Source organism: Erythrolamprus reginae, unplaced genomic scaffold (assembly GCF_031021105.1).
Source record: "Erythrolamprus reginae isolate rEryReg1 unplaced genomic scaffold, rEryReg1.hap1 scaffold_163, whole genome shotgun sequence".
Lineage (NCBI taxonomy): Eukaryota > Metazoa > Chordata > Lepidosauria > Squamata > Dipsadidae > Erythrolamprus > Erythrolamprus reginae.
The window spans coordinates 87501-107708 of record NW_027248558.1 but is presented as its reverse complement, the minus strand read 5'-3'; the positions used below and the strand labels follow the sequence as shown (position 1 = coordinate 107708).

General features: G+C 46.6%; 1 protein-coding gene across 1 annotated transcript; it reads left to right on the top strand.

Moving 5' to 3' along the window:
* The first annotated feature begins 295 nt into the window (after positions 1 to 295).
* LOC139155965 (dehydrogenase/reductase SDR family member 13-like) lies at positions 296 to 17509 on the top strand. The gene is made up of 5 exons (XM_070731353.1): positions 296 to 431; positions 4587 to 4705; positions 6661 to 6784; positions 12041 to 12352; positions 17250 to 17509. Exons 1-5 carry the CDS (start codon positions 296 to 298, stop codon positions 17507 to 17509), a joined length of 951 nt encoding a protein of 316 aa, XP_070587454.1.
* The last annotated feature ends 2699 nt before the right edge of the window (positions 17510 to 20208 follow it).

Genomic DNA, 20208 nt, shown 5'->3' with positions numbered 1-20208 from the left:
TTTTTCTCTTCCTCCCTCCCTCCCTCCCTCTCTCTCTCTTTCTTTCTTTCCCTCTTCCTTCCTTCCCACCTTTTTCTCTCCCTCCCTCCCTTTCTTTCCTTCCTTCCCTCTTCCTTCCTTCCCTTCCTTTTTCTCTTCCCCCCTCCCTCCCTCCCCCCTTCCTCGTCTGCCAGGAGGGGAGCCAGAGGAAAGAGGCGTTGGGAGTGACCGGGGCTCTCCCGAGCGGAGGCGGGACGGGGGCGGGACGGGTCGAAAGGGAAGCGGGGTGGGATGCGGGGCCAGCGGAGATCCAGCCATGGAGGCGGCGGGGGCACTGGCGGCGGGCGCGGCGTTGCTGCTCGGGCTCTACGCGCTCATTTACTATAAATTCTGGGCGACCACCTGGTGCCGGAACACGGTCAGCCTGCGGGGCAAGACGGTGCTCATCACAGGTCAGTTTGTCTTTCTTTCTTTCTTTCTTTCTTTCTTTCTTTCTTTCTATCTTCCTTCCTTTCCTTTCCTCTCTTTCTATCGATCGATCGATCTTTCTATCTTTCTTTCTTCCTTTTCCATCTCTCATGCTCTCCATCATTTTCTTATTTCTTTCTTTTTCTCCCCCTTTCTCTCTCCTCTCTCTCTTCCTTTTTCCCTATCTTTTCCTCTCCCTTCCTTCCTCTCTCTTTCTTTCTCTCTCTTCCTCCCGACTTTTCATTCCCCCTTTCAGACGCGGGGACTGGCTCTGAGCCCGGCTGCCGGGGCTGCCGGTATTTAAACATGTCTCATTCTGGGGGGGGGGGGAGAAGGGGCACCAACCCGTCCCCCCATCCCTTTTTTCGGAGGGGGGAGGCTGAACGAAACTGGTTGAGGGAGGCGAGAAAAGTGGCCGCTGGGGTCTCTCGCTAAGGGGCGTCGAGCGAGGAAGCCCGAATAATCAGTTCGCGGAGGGAAAGAGAAGCTTCCGTGGGGGGAAGAAGCAGGCCGGGCAGAGAAAGGGACCCAAGGGCGGCCATTCGCGAAGTTTGGGGAACAAGGGAGGAACTTTGGAAGGGAGCCTGGTGAAGCCCGCGGCCGCTCTAGACTGGTAGTGAGTTGCCGCCTTTTACCGCCCCGTAACGCCAATATCTGCAGGGTGCGTGTTTTGTAGCCAGATGTAGATGCGGTTCGAATTTCGGCTACTTCTTTTTGGGAAATTGGACTCATATGTGGGGCATCTGCGGAGTTCAAACCACGGATTGATTGATTGATTGATTGATTGGCTTGCTTGCTTGCTTGCTTGCTTGCTTGCTTGCTTGCTTGCTTGCTTACTGTTGTGGTTAGCTCTGGCCCAGCTCCTGCCCCAAGGACTGTGGATGTGGGGGAGACATCCACATGCTGCAGGCCTGTTTTGCCCCCCCCCCCCCGTGGAATCTGCTGATGAAGGCTCCTCTGACCAAGAAGACATGAGTGACAGGGAGGAAGAGAGTGTGGCAGACAGCTCAGAAGGAGATCAATTATCTCTCTCCTCCTTGGATTCAGAACAAGAGTTAATGATACAGCCATGCATGCAATTCACAGTCCTTCTTTCACAAAGTGAAACACACTTTGCTCTGGTTTAGTTTCAAAGTGGGGAAAAATCAGCACACAAAAGGTCAAAGTCAGCAAGGCAGTCACGAAACACAACAATCAGATAATCCTCCACAATGGCCAAACCCACAGGCTGCTATTTATAGCAGCCTCACTAGTGACCACAGCCCCACCCAACCACAGGTGGCCTCATTTTCTTTGATAATAATCTCTCAGTTGTTGCTGCCTATGCATCGCTCTCCGCATGCGTGGCTGTATCATTAACTCTTGTTCTGAATCCAAGGAGGAGAGAGATAATTGATCTCCTTCTGAGCTGTCTGCCACACTCTCCTGCTCCCTGTCACTCATGTCTTCTTGGTCAGAGGAGCCTTCATCAGCAGATTCCACCGGGGGCAAAACAAGCCTGCAGCATGTGGATGTCTCCCCCACATCCACAGTCCTTGGGGCAGGAGCTGGGCCAGAGCAAACCACAACAAGGAGGTATGCACACGAGCGAGATTTTGCCCATGTTCGCCAATATTCTTGCTTCCGCGCATGTGCAGAACGGAGCCTCGCTGAGTGATCTTGAGCTGGCCACTTCCCCTGCCCACGCCTCCCCTCCCCCAGATCAAACACAACCCTGAGGTGGCCCCTCCGTGAACCCGAGTTTGAGAGTCGTTAAATCCCCCTGGAGTTTTGCTATTTACTCAAGGTGTCCTGAACGGTGCAAATGGATGTGGCGCCTTGTGAAGGGAAAGAGCCCTTCCCCAGTGGGCCGACCTCTAGGAAGGCACAGGATGCCATAATTGCCACATCAAAGTGAAGCAACGGAGAATATTGAACCTATGATTACAACAGCCTTGTTATACACAGTCCTTTCAGCAGTTGCAAGTGGTCCCTCCCCAGCCATTCGAAGGTGAAGTCCACCCATCTTAAGGTTTGCAAGCTTGGGAAACACGGTCAAACAAATACTCCACTGTGCAACACTACAAACAACTGTAACCACGCCAGTATTGGGTTCCTACCGGAATGGGGGGGGGGAGATGCAGAAATTGAGCTGTGCACATACCTCCAAACTTGAACAATGGGCGCTATCTAACAAAATGAAATTTAATGGTGAAAAAAGGAAGGTTCTACATTTAGAAAAGAAAACAACACACACACGCAAGAAAAGCAAAACACACAGATTTCATTTCATTTTATCGGATTTGTATGCCGCCCCTCTCCGTAGACTCGGGGCGGCTAACAACAGTGATAATAACAACATGCGACAATCCAATACTAAAGAAGCTAAAAACCCTTATTTTAAAACCAATCATACATACCAACGTACCATACATAAATTGTGGAAGCCTGGGGGGAAAGAATATCTCAATTCCCCCATGCCTGACAGCAGAGGTGGGTTTTAAGGAGCTTACGAAAGGCGAGGAGGGTAGGGGCTATTCTAATCTCTGGGGGGAGTTGGTTCCAGAGGGCCGGGGCCGCCACAGAGAAGGCTCTTCCCCTGGGTCCCGCCAAAAGACATTGTTTAGTTGACGGGACCCGGAGAAGACCAACTCTGTGGGACCTAATTGGTCACTGGGATTTGTGCGGCAGAAGGCGGTCCCAGAGATAATCTGGTCCGGTGCCATGAAGGGCTTTATAGGTCATAACCAACACTTTGAATTGTGACAGGAAACTGATTGGCAACCAATGCAGACTGCGGAGTGTTGGTGTAACATGGGCATATTTGGGGAAGCCCATGATTGCTCTCGCAGCTGCATTCTGCACGATCTGGAGTTTCCGACAACTTTTCAAAGGTAGCCCCATGTAGAGAGCGTTACAGTAGTCGAGCCTCGAGGTGATGAGGGCGTGAGTGACTGTGAGCAGTGACTCCCGATCCAAATAGGGCGGCAACTGGTGCACCAGGCGAACCTTAGAAACATAGAAACATAGAAGAGTGACAGCAGAAAAAGACCTCATGGTCCATCTAGTCTGCCCTTATACCTTGTTCCGCAGTAGCAACTGTGAGAGGGACCTTGGAGTCCAAATGGACAACCATTTAAATGTGAGCCAGCCCTGTGCAGCAGCTGCCAAAAAAGCCAACACAGTTCTAGACTGTATTAACAGAGGGATAGAATCAAGATCACGTGAAATGTTAATATCACTTTACAAGGCCTTGATAGAGGCCACACTTGGAATACGGCATCCAGTTTTGGTCACCATGAAGCAAAAAGGATATTGAGACTCTAGAAAGAGTGCAGAGAAGAGCAACAAAGATGATTAGGGGACTGGAGGCTGAAACATTTGAAGAATGGTTGCAGGAACTGGGTTTATGTCTAGTTTAAGGAAAAGAAGGACCAGGGGAGACAGGAGAGCAGTCTTTCAGTATCTCAGGGGTCGCCACAAATTAGAGTTGGGGGTCAACTTATTCTCCAAATCACCTGAGGGTAGAACAAGAAGCAATGGGTGGAAACTAAACAAGGAGAGAAGCAACTTAGAACTAAGGAGAAATTTCCTGACAGTCAGAACAGTTAATCAGTGGAACTACTTGCCTCCAGAAGTTGTGAATGCTCCAACACTGGAAGTTTTAAAGAAGATGTTGAATAACCATCTGTCTGAAGCAGTGTAGGGTCTCCTGCCTAAGCAGGGGGTTGGACTAGAAGACCTCCAAGGTCCCTTCCAACTCTGTTGTTGTTGTTGTTGTTGTTGTTGTTGTTATGTGACCAGTGAGTGTGTGTGTGCGTCAGAGCGAGATTTGTTTTCTGCACATGCGCAGGAACCAAAATCTCGCGAGAGGACATGCGAGAGGGAGAGATTTTGGCAATTTTCGGCGATTTTTGCTTCCGTGCTTGCGTGGTAATATCATCCGCATGCACATCTTCTTGTGGGACTTGCTTTCTGCACATGCACAGAAACCAAATCTCACTCTGATGTGCGCACATGCCCATCAGTCAACTGGAGTTGCGTGCACATCAGCGCCGGTAGCAGTGGTAAGTTGGAAACCACACAAATGCGGGCCCGGCTTCTGGATCCCGCTCAAAGGCTGGGTGATCTTGGTGAATCCTTTCTTTGCTCTTTCCTAGGGGCAAATTCCGGGATCGGGAAGGCCACAGCACTGGATCTGGCCCGGAGAGGCGCCCGTGTCATTCTGGCATGCCGTGACCAAGCGAGAGGAGAATCGGCCATGAATGACATCAGACGGGTGAGTTTATTTATTTATTTATTTATTTATTTATTTATTGATTGATTGATTGATTGATTGATTGATTGATTGATTGATTGGATTTGCATGCCGCCCCTCTCCATAGACTCGGGGCGGCTGCCATACCATTCTCTCTGCCCCTCCATTCTTCTAAATCTAGGTGTTTCCCTGTGTTCTGCCGGCGTGTCTCAACCGCCCGTAATTACAGGGTAATTAGTCCAGGAAGACACACACCACACGATAAAAGTAAAACCCAAAGGTTTTTATAAACAGAAAACCAGAAACAGCTCCCTTTTTAAATGTCAAAGGGATTTTCTGGTACACACAAGGCACAGGTTAAATGCAGTCCAATTGCTCACTCAATAACTGGGAAATTGAGTCCAATTCTAAAGTCCAGAGAGTCCACACACACAATCCTGAAGAGCAAAAACCACGATCTTGATGAAACAATGAATCAGATAAACTGCCATGAGGCTAAAACACCAGGCTGCACTTTTATCTGTAGCACTAATTACAGCAGCCCCACCCAACCACAGGTGGCCTCATTTTCTCTTGTAATAATCCTTCAGTTGTTGTCTCCTATGGATCACTCTACGCATGCATGGATGTGTCATTAATTCTTGCTCAGAATCCAGGGATGATACAGATGACTGATCTCCTCCTGGGCTGTCTGCCAAACTCCCCTCTTCCCTGTCACTCAGGCTTCCTTGGTCAGAGGAGACTTCGTCGGCAGATTCTACTGGGAGCAAAACAGGCCTGCGGCATGTGGATGTCTCCCCCACATCCACCTGCACATTCCTTGGGGCAGGAACTGGGCCAGAGCTAACCACAACACCCTGATGGACTTAATTCATTTATTTAGCATCTAAAGAGATGATACGATTCTGATCTGCAACACGAATAAAACCAGGGATGGGTCCTGGCCTGAACGGGGGGGGGGGGACGGACGCTGTTCTGGTAGTGAAAAATAGAGCTGCGCGTAGAGCTCCATTACCGCCGGGCGTGCATGTGCCATACACACGCAACCAGCACAATTCCGGTAAAAATTACCAGGGTTTTTGCTTCCGTGCATGCGCAGAGCAAAGAAAGCAACAATTTTTGCCCAAATCTCACTGCCAGAAGGTCGTTGATGTGAGATTTCGGCTGACACACATGCACAGCATCTGAATCTTGCCATGTGTCTTGCTCTCTGCTCTCCTGCACTGCAGGCATCTCAGTGCATATGGCGATGGTGCAAGTGGTGTGCTGCTGAAGGCCATGACTTGTTCGGGGCATCATCGCCGCGCTGAGAGATGACTGCAGCTCTCAGGATGATCACAAATAGTGATCCTGTGATCCCAGGACTCCTCCATCATCAAAACTATGGCTGGTTGCTCAGAGCCCAATTTTTGATCCCATGATCCTGGAGTGCTGCGAGGCTCATAAGTATTCATTGGCAGTGTAACTTTGAACAGTCGCTAAACACGTGGTTGTAAGTTGAGGACCGTATTGTTTTATTACATCACCCAGAGAGATTGCTGGGAGGTGAACAGATCGACACCGAAGGTGAGGAAACCGGGATCCGCCTTGGAAGCCGTACTCGATCCCAAGCAGGCAAGGGTTCCTCATCTCTGGCACTGGTGTGCTCCTGGAGACCAGCACACGCATGTCAGCGCAAGATTTGGTTTCTGCCTATGCGCCGGAAGCAAAATCTCATGTGAGGATGCTCGTGCATGCAAAATTTCACATGCGCGGAAGGGAAAAGCATCAAAAAGCAGTGAAATCAGTGAAATCTTACTTCCGTGCATGTGTAATCTCATGAGCGCCAGCATCCTCGTGCCAGATTTTGTTTCCAGCGCATGTTCGTAGAGATGAGTGCACATCTCCATTTCCATTATTACACTGTAATGTGGCCCATACCGGGTGCAACCCACTACTGATCGCGAGGCTCAGGATTCCTCCCGTTCTTTTCCCAGGAAAGTGGGAACTCGGAGGTGATCCTGATGATCCTGGACCTGTCCAGCCTGAACTCCGTGCGATCTTTTGCGCAGACCTTCTTAGAATCGGAGCCCCGTCTGGACATCCTCATCAACAACGCAGGTGGGGGCAGAGGAGACCCCTCCCCAGGTTCTCCAGAGGGAAAAGGAAGGGGGGAGATTGGGGTGGGGGATTGTCCGTGATTTCTCTCTCTTCGGAGATTTGGCCATAACTCAAGAACCTGAACTCTCTCATTTGTAGCTATACGTTTTTCCTATACTCTCTTTATTATTATTTTTACAAGTAAGTCAAGAGTTCCAACACTCCTTCCCACTCCTATTTTCCCACAACAACCACCCTGTTGTGGGCTGGGAAGAAAGAGAGAGAGAGAGAGAGACTATATTAAAGTTTGTTGCAAAAATCAAAACCAGAAGCACACACAGATGACTGATGCAGCTGGATTCAATAACTTCTTCGTGAACATAACAGATGAATTTACAAGGGTCACCCAAAAAGTAATGTACCACATTTTTTTCTCCAACAATTATTTATTGAAGACAATGAAACTTACACACAAGAACGAATGATGTTTCTCCTACACTCCCTATTTTTCCACGTAATCTCCGTCCTGTTCTATCGCGTTGCTCCAGGGAGACACAAGGGTGTGTATACACTGTCGGTATCCCTCCATGTTCTGGTCACTAAGCCATTTCTGCACAATAATGGCCTCACCCTCTGTGCCTAGCGACTAACCGTATTTCTGTCGACTGCAGATTCTCCATAAACTGTACACAAACATTTGTGAATGTTCCCAACAGTTTCTTTCTCCGCAGTGAGAAATTCAATGACGGCACACTGTTTGTAACGTACATCACTTACAGACGCCATTTCAAAACACTGCTGCAGCTATGCTCTCTGAAGAAACGCAAAATTTACACACACACTCCTGACAATTCAAACAATGTACAGTGATCCCCCGCTCGTTGCGAGGGTTCCGTTCCAGGACCCCCCGCAACGAGCGGGATTTCGCGAAGTAGCGCTGCGGAAGTAAAAACACCATCTGCGCATGTGCAGATGGTGTTTTTACTCCCGCAGCGCTAGCGAGGAGCCGAAGATTGGGGGCGGCGCGGCTGTTTTAAAATGTCGCCGCCGGCATGGGGGGCTTCCTAGCAGCCCCCCAAACCCGGGTTGGGGGTCCGGGGGGTGCTGGCAAGCCCCCCATGCCGGCGGCGACATTTTAAAACAGCCGCGCCACCCCCAATCTTCGGCTCCTCGCTAGCGGGCAGGCAGGCGGCGGACAAGCCGTTCGCTGGCGCTGTCTGTCGGCGCTTTTGAGCTGAGTCCCGGAGCGAATTCGCTCCGGGACTCAGCTCGAAAGCGCCGACAGACAGCGCCAGCGAACGGCTTCTCCGCGCTGGCTGTCGCCGCTTTCGAGCTGAGTCCCGGAGCGAATTCGCTCCGGGACTCAGCTCAAAAGCGCCGACAGACAGCGCCAGCGAACGGCTTCTCCGCGCTGGCTGTCGCCGCTTTCGAGCTGAGTCCTGGAGCGAATTCGCTTCAGGACTCAGCTCGAAAGCGGCGAGAATGAACGGTGTGGGCGGGCGAAGGGCGGGCGGCAGCGAGGAGTTTGCGTGGGCGGTGGGGAAATTCCTTGCTGATGCCCGCTGCTCGCCCTCCCGCCAGCAAGAGGGGGAAGACCCAGGGAAGCCGCCCAGCAGCTGATCTGCCGGGCGCCATCTATGCATGCGTGCCCATAGAAAAAAAGGGCACACATGCGCAGATGGTGTTTTGACTTCCAGGTTGAAAAATCGCAAATTACCCTGTTCGCAATGGTCGGGGACGCAATAACCGGGGGATCACTGTATATCTAAAGTTTCATTACTGTAGGCTGAGAAAAAAAATGTGGTGCATTACTTTCTGGGCGACCCTTGTACGATACCATTAGCAGAGTTCTTCTTCAAGTCAACACAAGCAGGGGTTGGTTTCATTTCATCAAAGCAGACAAGCACAGAGTGTACAGAGTGAGCAGAGAGTAGAGTGCAGATTGGGAAGAGAGTGCAGAGTGGACTGAAGCCACAACCAGCCTTAAGCTTAAGTTTCAATTTCAATTCTCTGCACAGACTCAGATGTGCTGAATTTCCCATTGGCTGACTTAGTTGCTAGGCCTCTTCATTGGCTCTCTCAGTTCTTGAATATCTAAACAAATTGACACAAAATCACCAGCCGGCTTTTGTGCCTAAAGCAGGATTAGAACTTCCTGTCTCCTAGTGATTGGTTCAAAGTTAATGAGTTCGTGCCTGAGGTGGGACTAGAACTCCCCGTCTCCTAGTGATTGGTTCAAAGTCACCCAGCTGGCTTTCATGGCTTAAGGCGGGATTTGAAGTGATGTCCTCCTGTTTGGAAGGCTTAACCACTACACCCAAATGACTTAACTGACTTTAAATGCCTGTTGCCTTAACCACTAGATCAAGCTGGATGCTTTACATGCAATGGTCGACTTGAAACCATGATGGAGCCTGCCAATTATGGTCACAAGTTGTGATGCCCTGTTTCCCCCAAAATAAGACCTCCCCTGATAAAATGCCCAATTGGACTTTTGAGCACATGGCAATAAGGCCAAGCGCTTATTCCAGGGTTCAAAAAAATATAAGGCAGGGTCTTATTTTCTGGGAAATACGGTAGTTTTAAAGCTAGTTACCCCTGTCCAGGGATGAGCTGCTGTCCAGACAGGGGCGGGACGAACACAGTGGGGTAGCAAAAATGGAGCTCCACCCCAGAGTACCCAATTTGCACTGAAAGATGGTTGAAAGAAAATGCAGGGCGTCTTATTTGGACAGTGTTCTGTCGGGCTCTCTGGTAGAATCCTCCCAAAAATTCAGAGGTACAAATTTCAGACACACACACATTTGAAAATTCAAAACAATGTTCTTTATAATGAAAATTCACTTAAACCAAGCCCTCTTTTGGTATAGCCAAGAGCCCTCGTCTCCAAACAAACTGGTAATTTGTACAAGTCCCTTATCAGTTCTGTGATACTTAGCTTGCAGCTGTGAGGCAATTCACAGTCCTTCTTCTTTCACAAAGTGACACACACTTTGCTCTGGTTTAGTTTCAAAGCGGGGAAAAATCAGCACACAAAAGGTCAAAGTCAGTAAAGCAGTCACGAAACACCACGATCAGATAATCCTCCACAATGGCCAAACCCACGGGCTGCTCTTTATAGCAGCCTCACTAATGACCACAGCCCCACCCAACCACAGGTGGCCTCATTTTCTTTGATAATAATCTCTCAGTTGTTGTTGCCTATGCATCGCTCTCCGCATGCGTGGTTGTATCATTAACTCTTGTTCTGAATCCAAGGAGGAACTTGATAATTGACCTCCTTCTGAGCTGTCTGCCCCACTCTCCTCCTCCCTGTCACTCATGTCTTCTTGGTCAGAGGAGCCTTCATCATCAGATTCCACCGGGGGCAGAACAGGCCTGCAGCATGTGGATGTCTCCCCCACAGCCACAGTCCTTGGGGCAGGAGCTGGGCCAGAGCTAACCACAACAGACAGCCTCTGCGTTCTTTCCGAAAGCGTTTTAAAACCCCAAAGCCGTCGAAAAGTGCCCAGCAAAAGTATCAGGAGACAAGATCTGGGATGAATTCTATGTGATCTGAGTTTCTGCCACCCCCTCCTTTCCGCATGGCTATCGTCTTCTCTAGAATGGAAGGCCTTCATCGCTGGCTGGAGAATTCTGGGAGTTGAAATCCACAAGTCTTAAAGTAGCCAAGTTTGGGGACCCCCTGCTCTAGAAAATAAAACGAATAATACTTGACACCTAATGTTTTGCCAGAAACCTTGATTCTGTTTGATAGTCGGCAGGAAGGAGGGTTAAGACTGTGGTGTGGAATGGAGCATTTTGGGATCTTCACTTAGGCTCTGAAAGTAGGAAGGGACACCTTTTGATGGTTGCCTTTGAGTAAGTGATCATTTTGTGAGTGGCCTTTTTAATCACGAAGTTACTGTGATGACAATGCTCAAAACGTGCCTTCAAAATTCTAAGTGAGATGTTTCTGTCCTTTCACTGCTCTATGGCTGCTCACGTCTAGGCTGTGGGTGGATTCGATGACCTGCTTGTTTTGAGTCCATTGATATGGGGATTGTTTGGAGGTTCCTGGACAATCCTTGGTCAAGTCACATGATCATCAAGCCACTCCCGCCTGGTCACGTTGCCGGCAAGCCACTCCTACCCTGGTCACATGACCATCAATCCACACCCACAAAATAAGCCACACCCACAGTATGGTAGTAAAAAATTTGGTAGCCCTTCACTGCCTGTGACCAACATGTTTTTACATCCTTTTTCTGAGGTGGCTGTTAAGCACCTATCAAGCGTTTTTGTTGAAAACTGCATTGAAATGCCTTATTTTCTAGATTTTTGAGTAATTTTGTATAGTTCTTTTTAAAAATAATTGGACTTCTTCTACTATATTTTCCATCTCTTGTACCTCTACTTGTATCTCACTTTGCCACCATTTAGTCAGTCCTTCAATCGTGTCCCCGTCTGACTGCACTAGCAATTTATATATATTGGTTGCTTGAGCCTTTATACCCTCACTTTTTTCTCTTATTATTTTCTCTAACCCTGTCTCCTCCCTCCATAGTACTTCTTTATTCTCCCTTTCATAAAGATATTTACATATTGCATTTATTTGTAGCCACCTTCCCTTACCTAACCACCATTCTATACGATTTCTACTTGGCCTGCATCCTTCTCGTATAACTGTTCTATCTTAGTTATCCCTCTTCCCTTCAACTCTCCTATAACCCTATTTAAGTTCGTTTCATTATCTCTATTTATTACATAAAGCGATGACAGTTTAGATTTTCCCCTGCCATTTTTTCCAAATTTCCATAGTCCCTTTCATGGGGCCTATTAATTTACCTAAGTCTCTCCTGTTCCACTTTGTAAAGATTAATTCTCTATTCTTCATCCCGTTTATCTGTTTTTCCAATTTCACCCATTTATTTTCACATAGTTGCAACTCCATTAACCTTTCCATTTGAAAATCTTCCCTATGCAGCTCCAAACATGGAACTCCCCATCCCTCCTCTTTTTCGTTCGCAATTAACCACTTTTTCCTTATTCTTGGTCTCTTATCTTCTTCAATCCAATAATTTAGTTTTTTGTCCCACAATATCATAAATCACAGTCACTTCCCAAGTTTCCAAGGTCAGACTGGTTGCCGAGCACTCAGGTTGCGATCATGTGATGTGGCCACAAGGGGAGCCATGGGACCGTGGGAACTTACTTGCAGTCACGTTCCATTAGATCGCCAAGTGATTCATCCGTAATCCAAGGATGGCTGCATGTATCTGCTTATTTTTCTGGCAGGGGTCTTTCAGGCTGCCCAAACAGCTGATGGCTTTAGCCAGGGCTTCCAGGTCAACCACTTGGCCCACTTCCTGCTGACCCATCTGCTCCTGGACCGGCTGAAGCGCTGCGCCCCAAGCCGGATCGTCATTGTGTCCTCCAGTATTTACTACTTTGGGAAGATGGACTTTCGGACCATCCACAAGCCGGGGGAGGGATTGTGGAAAGCGCTAAGTTCTTATTGCAACAGCAAACTAGCCAACCTTCTCCACGCCAGAGAGTTGGCCAACCGGCTGGAAGGAACCAACGTCACCTGCTATGTGGTTCATCCAGGTGAGTGGAAGTCCGGCTCCAAGATGCCCCAGATGGAGCCCCCCACCCCCAGGCATTTCTCTCCCACTGGGTGTTCTGTTCACAGCCCTCGGAGCGAACCCACCTACTCAAAAATCCCTTATTTCATGGTAAAATCAAACTCTTTATTGATAAAAGCACACATAGCGAAAAGCAGATTTTGAATGGTAAGGGAAAAGGGAGCTATTATTATTATTATTATTATTATTATTATTATTATTATTATTATTATTTATTGGATTTGTATGCCACCCCTCTCCGTAGACTCGGGGCGGCTAACAACAGTAATAAAAAACATCATATAAATCCAATACTAAAACAACTAAAAACCCTTATTGTAAAAACCAAACATCCCTACAAACAAACATACCAAACATAAATTGTAAAGGCCTAGGGGGAAAGAATATCTCAGTTCCCCCATGCCTGATGGCAGAGGTAGGTTTTAAGGAGCTTACGAAAGGCAAGGAGGGTTGGGGCAATTCTAATCTCCGGGGGGAGTTGGTTCCAGAGGGCCGGGGCCACCACAGAGAAGGCTTTTCCCCTGGGCCCCGCCAAACAACATTGTTTTGTTGACGGGATCCGGAGAAGGCCCACTCTCTGGGACCTAACCAGTCGCTGGGATTCATGCGGCAGAAGGCGGTCTCGTAGATACCCTGGTCCGGTGCCATGAAGGGCTTTATAGGTGATGACCAACAATTTGAATTGTGTCCGAAAACTGATCGGCAACCAATGCAGACTGCGGAGTGTTAGTGTTACATGGGCATTTTTGGGAAAGCCCATGATAGCTTTCGCAATTGCATTCTGCACGATCTGAAGTTTCCGAACACTTTTCAAAGGTCGCCCCATGTAGAGAGCGTTGCAGTAGTCGAACAATATAGGGACAGCCACCCCTTCTACAGCCTCTGGGAACCCTCTTAATCCTCTGTTCTTACAGTTTATCCCAGAGGCTCAGGTAGTTCCCTGCCCGCCTCTCTTTGTAGACGCAGTACTTAGATGGCAGAACCAAGGGACAGGTCCCTTGCCTTCAAACAACGCTAGGACCTTATTTAACATAGGCCCAGACCTTGAAAAATTCCTTGGTCCTCCTGCAGTTGACCAACCGGTAGCAGCACTGCATTCTCTTACCAGCCTCCCAGGGGATGCAGCTGAAGTCTTACATCCAGAGGACAAGAAATTGGAGCAAGTGCTCCTTAAAATTCACCAAGCTGCTATCTGGGCCATAAGGGCTGCCACTTCAGCCTCGTTTGTTTACGAGAGCCAACCTTGCCTGGCTCAAGGAACTTCAAGAACGCAGTCCACCAGCTGATGTCAGGCTGCAGCCCGTTACACGGCAAATGCATCGCTACAGGCAGCACGCTATGCTTTCTGCACCATGGGAATTTCTGTGGTGGCTCGTCACCTTCTCTGGCTCCGCTCCTGGCAAGCTGACATTCGGCACAAGTCGAAGATGGCATCTTCACCATTCGACAGCTGGCACCTCTTTGGTCCTGCTCTGCAACCTCTCCTTATTGAGGATAAAGTTAAGCGGAAGATCCTGCCAGCCGCCAACCGCTGGGAACCACCCGTCCTTCCCCCCAGCCCTGACGGCCATACCGCCCTCATGCACTGACGCAAACTAACCCAAGGCCCCAAGGTCAGTATGGGGGGAGGCAGCGGGCTAATCCAGGGGCAAGCCTAACAAACGGCCCTTTCGAGGAAGAGGAGGTCGTACTGCCTGAAATCGCACAAAGTGAGTCTGCAGTCGACGGTGATCCTCCCATCGATGGGCAACTCTCCTTATTCGCTGACCAATGGGAGGAGATCATGTCTGACGCGTGGGTCAGGAAGACGGTAAAATTTGGCCTCTCCCTAGAATTTCTCTCCACTCCCCCAATTTTCTTCTTTGATGCCCAGCTTCTCATAATCCCACAAAAAGGCATCTCATGAGAGAAGCAATTGATCACCTGCTGGAAATTCGAACTATCCAGCAGGTACCAGATTCCCACGCTGGGCAAGGCTTCTATTTCATTCTTTTTGTGGTGCTGAAGTCCTCCGGGGGTGTGGGGAGCAATTCTTGACCTCAAAAGACTGAACCGTCATATTCAATACCGACGGTTCAAGATGCACTCACTTCAGTCCATCTTGGCGTGCGTTCGGAGGGGTGACCTCCTGGCTTCTATGGATTGATGGAGGCCTAACGCCACATTCCCATCCACCCGGATTACCAGCAATACCTCAGGTTTTGCTTTGGGGGTGTCCACTACCAGTGTAGGGCTTTGCCCTTTGGACTCTCCTCGGCACCCAGAGTGTTCACCAATGTGTTAATGGCCTTGGCAGGTCACCTGAGAACACTCCCTGTGCGTGTCACTGCTACCTGGACGACATCCTCCTTCTGGCTTCCTCCAGGGCTCAAGCCATTCACGATATCCAGGTAACTCTAGATACCCTCAGACGCCAGGGTGACAAAATCACCCTATGAGCTTCTCCGAGACTGTCCTACCCGATACCTCACCCAGAAGATGGCCTTCCTGGTGGCGATTACATCTGCCCGTAGACTTTCAGACCTTGCAGCACTCTCCGCTTGCAAAGAACTGTGTATATTTTTCTCAGGCAAAGTAGAGCTTCGGCTGGACCTCACCTTCCTTATGAAGGTCCTTACATAAGTAAATGACCTTTCAGGTAAGGAGACAACGGTTCATTCTATTCTATATTTTATTCTATTCTGTGCATTGATGGGAATAAGAAGATCGCTGACCATTTCAATAGCAGTTTTCTCAAAAGACACCTTACAAAATAATACTATAGAGGGATATAGCATTGCTTCCAGCTGTACGGATTCAGCTCCAGTGATCTTAGAAGCCGATGTCTTAGAAGAACTTGAGCGATTAAAGATAAATAAGGCAATGGGTCCAGATGCATCTACCCCAGAGTTCTTAAAGAACTCAGATCTGTCATTGCTACCCCCCTGACTGATTTGTTTAACCAATCCCTGTTAACAGATGTTCCTGAGGATTGGAGAATGGCCAGTGTTGTGCCTATCCACAAGAAGGGCAGTAGAGAAGAAGCTGGTAACTACAGGCCAGTTAACTTGACATCAGTTATAATTAAAATGATAGAGACTCTACTCAAAAAGAGGATAAATCAGCACCTAAAAAACAATAACTTATTGGACCCAAATCAGCATGGCTTTACTGAAGGCAAATCATGTCAGACTAATCTCATTGATTTCTTTGACTATGTCACAAAGGTGTTGGATGAAGGTGGTGCCGTGGATATTGCCTACCTGGACTTCAGCAAAGCCTTTGATACGTTTCCACATAAAGAGCTGATAGATAAATTAGTGAAGATTGGACTTAATCCCTGGATAGTTCAGTGGATTTCAAGCTGGCTGAAGCGTAGACATCAAAGAGTTATTGTTAATGGCGAGTATTCTGAGCAGAGACAGGTTACAAGCGGTGTGCCACAAGGGTCTGTTCTGGGTCCTATTCTTTTTAATATGTTTGTGAGTGACATAGGGGAAGGTTTGGTAGGGAAGGTTTGCCTATTTGCCGATGACTCTAAAGTGTGCAATAGGGTTGATATTCCTGGAGGGGTCTGTAATATGGTAAATGATTTAGCGTTACTAGATAAATGGTCAAAGCAATGGAAACTGCAGTTTAATGTTTCCAAATGTAAAATAATGCACTTGGGGAAAAGGAATCCTCAATCTGAGAATTGCATTGGCAGTTCTGTGTTAGCAAAAACTTCAGAAGAGAAGGATTCAGGGGTAGTGATTTCCCAGCGACCGATAAGGTCCCACAGAGTTGGCCTTCTCCGGGTCCCGTCCACCAAACAATGTCGTTTGGCAGGCCCCAGGGGAAGAGCCTTCTCTGTGGCAGCCCCGGCCCTCTGGAATCAACTCCCCCCGGAGATTAGAACTGCCCCCACACTCCTTGTCTTTCGTAAATTACTCAAGACCCATCTATACCGCCAGGCATGGGGGAGTTGATACACCTTTCCCCCAGGCTTTTTTATATTTATGTTGGGAATGTATATATTGTTTGCTTTTTTAAATATGATAGGGTTTTAAGTAGGATGCTTGGCTGCATAGCTAGAGGTATAACAAGCAGGACGAGGGAGATTATGATCCCGCTATATAGAACGCTGGTGAGATCACATGTAGAATAATGACAAAATTGAACGGGTCCAAAGACGGGCTACAAGAATGGTGGAAGGTCTTAAGCATAAAACGTATCAGGAAAGACTTCATGAACTCAATCTGTATAGTCTGGAGGACAGAAGGAAAAGTGGGGACATGATCGAAACATTTAAATATGTTAAAGGGTTAAATAAGGTTCAGGAGGGAAGTGTTTTTAATAGGAAAGTGAACACAAGAACAAGGGGACACAATCTGAAGTTAGTTGGGGGAAAGATCAAAAGCAACGTGAGAAAATATTATTTTACTGAAAGAATAGTAGATCCTTGGAACAAACTTCCAGCAGACGTGGTTGGTAAATCCACAGTAACTGAATGTAAACATGCCTGGGATAAACATATATCCATTGTAAGATAAAATACAGAAAATAGTATAAGGGCAGACTAGATGGACCAGGAGGTCTTTTTCTGCCGTCAGTCTTCTATGTTTCTATTCTATATTCTATTCTATTCTACATTCTATTCTATTCTATATTCTATTTTATATTCTATTCAATTCTATTCATGACACAACGACAGTGGGTTCAAGTGTGCAATGCAGCACAAAGGCGTTCACACACATCCTTTGCACCATTGCTCACTCACTTCAGCAATCAGGTCCTCTGAAAAATATTTAAAATGGGCCATGGGTGTTGTTCATTTGGGGTTTCCTGGGCCTGCCTTCTGTCTGGGGCCATTCACACAGCCAACTTTCTTTTGCTTTCAGGAGTTGTTAAAACCGAAATTGGCCACTCCTTTAGCTGGTGGTTAAATTGGTCTCTGTCATTCATGAATCTGTTCAGCCGAGATAACAACGCGGGCGCCCAGACCTCCATCTACTGCGCCACTGAGGAAGGCATCGAAGGGCTGAGCGGGCAGTATTTCGTGGACTGCCAGACCTCGGAGCCCTCGCCACAGGCCTGCGATGACCAGCTGGCCAAGAAGCTCTGGGAATTCAGCGAGAGGCTGCTGGGACTGACCACTTAAGATGGGAAGGGACAGAGACATCTGGTCAAACATCTGGTCAAACATCTGGCAACTCCAGATCTCAGCCAACAAATGCTCTGTCCTGCACATTGGCAAAAAGAACCAGAACACCAAATACAAGCTGAATGGACAAGACCTTGCAGACAATCCTCACTCGGTCAAAGACCTTGGAGTGCTCATATCCAATGACCTCAATGCTACTAGGCCCGCTGCAACAACATCACCAAGGCTTCAAGCATTGTTACCTAATCCTATGTAGCTTCTGCTCCGGTAATCTCACACTACTAACTGGAGCATACAGAACTGTGTCCAGTTCTGGAGACCTCACCTACAAAAAGATATTTGACAAAATTGAACGGGTCCAAAGACAGGCTACAAGAATGGTGGAAGGTTTTAAAGCATAAAATGTATCAGGAAAGACTTCATGAACTCCATCTGTAGAGTCTGGAGGACAGAAGGAAAAGGGGGGACATGATCGAAACATTTAAAGATGTTAAAGGGTTAATAAGGTTCAGAGGGAAGTGTTTTTAACCCTGCTGTTCTGTTTAGAAAAAATCCCCAATCTTATGTTCCCGGGTCTATTTGACCCGGACTGCAAATTGATCATTTTAGGTACTTATATTTGGTCTTTTTGAAAGCTTTTTTCACCTGGAAACAAGCTTGAACATTTCTGCACACAATGGAATGAAAATTGAACTGAAAAAATTAATCCTTATTGGTTTATTTTGCACATAAATGTGCCTCCCCCCCGTTTTTGTGAAATGTTTTTCAATTTATGGATAGTTTTGCTTGCAAAATGCATTCTACTTTACTGAAGTTGGTGTGGGATTGGTAGCTTGAACATTTCTGCACACAATGATATGAAAATTGAAATGAAAAAAGTAAATCTTATTGTTTATTTTTCTGATATAATGCATGCCCCCCCCCTGTTTCTGTGAAATAGTCTTCACTTTATGGATAGTTTTGTTATCAAAATGCATTCTATTTTACTAAAGTTGGTGTGGGATTTGTAGCTTGAACATTTCTGAACATAATGATATGAAAATTGAACTGGAAAAATTGATGCATATTGGTTTATTTTGCACATAAAGTTATTTCAATTTATATTAAAAATATGCTGTTAATTTCAAACTTACATACTGTACTTTTTTTTTAGTAAAATGGATTTCTTTCATAAAATTAGTTCTCTGGCTACAATGTGGTTGATTTTCAAAAGGATATTCCAAATATTTCTAGCCAAATATGTATAACAAGTGACAATAATGGCACAAAGCAAGGCCGAGGGGGGTGGCCCTTTTGGGGCAAAAATAAACCAATAAGAACCATTTTTTTCAGTTCATTTATATTTTTCTTATGTTCAGGATTGTTCAATTTAGTATATCAAACCTTTTGGGGGGAAATTCCTTAGGGATTTGTAGCCTTAAAAAATATAAATTGACACGAAATTCAGAAAGGATGGGGGGAGGGGCTTTTTGATCAAAATAGAAATATAAGTCTCAATATTTCCAGTTCAATTTTCATATCATTATATTCATAAATGTTCAAACTAGTTTTCCAGTTGAAAACGTTTTCTAAAAGACCAAATTCAAGTACCTAAAAAAAATCATTTTGGTCCGGGTCTATATGACCCGAACAGACTAAACGTGACTTTTTTTTTGCCCAGAAAAAATTTTTCCCCACCCCCACAAATATTTTTTTGATGATCAGCATTGTTAAATTGAGTAAATGAATGCCTAATAATTTAAAGAATATTTCGGATTTGGAGCATAAAAAAATAAAAAGTGAAAATGGTTGCAAGCAGCCAGGGGTGGGGGGGCTTATTTCTGATGTTAAAAAACCAGTAAGAATCATTTTTTTCAGTTCCTTTATATTTTTCTTATATTCAGAAATGTTCAAGCTACCAATCCCACACCAACTCCAGTAAAATAGAATGCATTTTGCAAGCAAAACTATCCATAAATTGAAAAACATTTCACAAAAACAGGGGGGAGGCACATTTATGTGCAAAATAAACCAATAAGGATTAATTTTTTCAGTTCAATTTTCATTCCATTGTGTGCAGAAATGTTCAGACTACTTTCCAAGTGAAAAAAGCTTTCAAAAAGACCAAACATAAGCACTGCAAATGAAGAGTTTTCGGTCCGGGTCAGGGTGACCCGGGAGCAGAAGATTTGTAACTTTTTTTGCCCAGCAAAAACTAAGCCCCCCACCCCCCAAAAAAAATTCTCATAGAGAGAACCCCTGAAATGATGAACAGTCATGAAATTTCAAGTTTCAGATATGCAGGGAAAATTTTTTACAGGGATTCAAACTTGGCTTCGGGTCACATACGACCCGAACAGAACAGCAGGGTTTTAATAGGAAAATGAACACAAGAACAAGGGGGCACAATCTGAAGTTAGTTGGGGGAAAGATCAAAAGCAACATGAGAAAATATTATTTTACTGAAAGAGTAGTAGATCCTTGGAACAAACTTCCAGCAGACGTGGTTGGTGAATCCACAGTAACTGAATGTAAACCTGCCTGGGATAAACATAGATCCATTGTAAGATAAAATTCAGGAAATAGTATAAGGGCAGACTAGATGGACCAGGAGGTCTTTTTCTGTCGTCAGTCTTCTATGTTTCTATGTTTCACCAGACCAATCTTTGAATACAGCTCTGGAACCCCCACCGCATTTCAGACATAACCACCCCAGA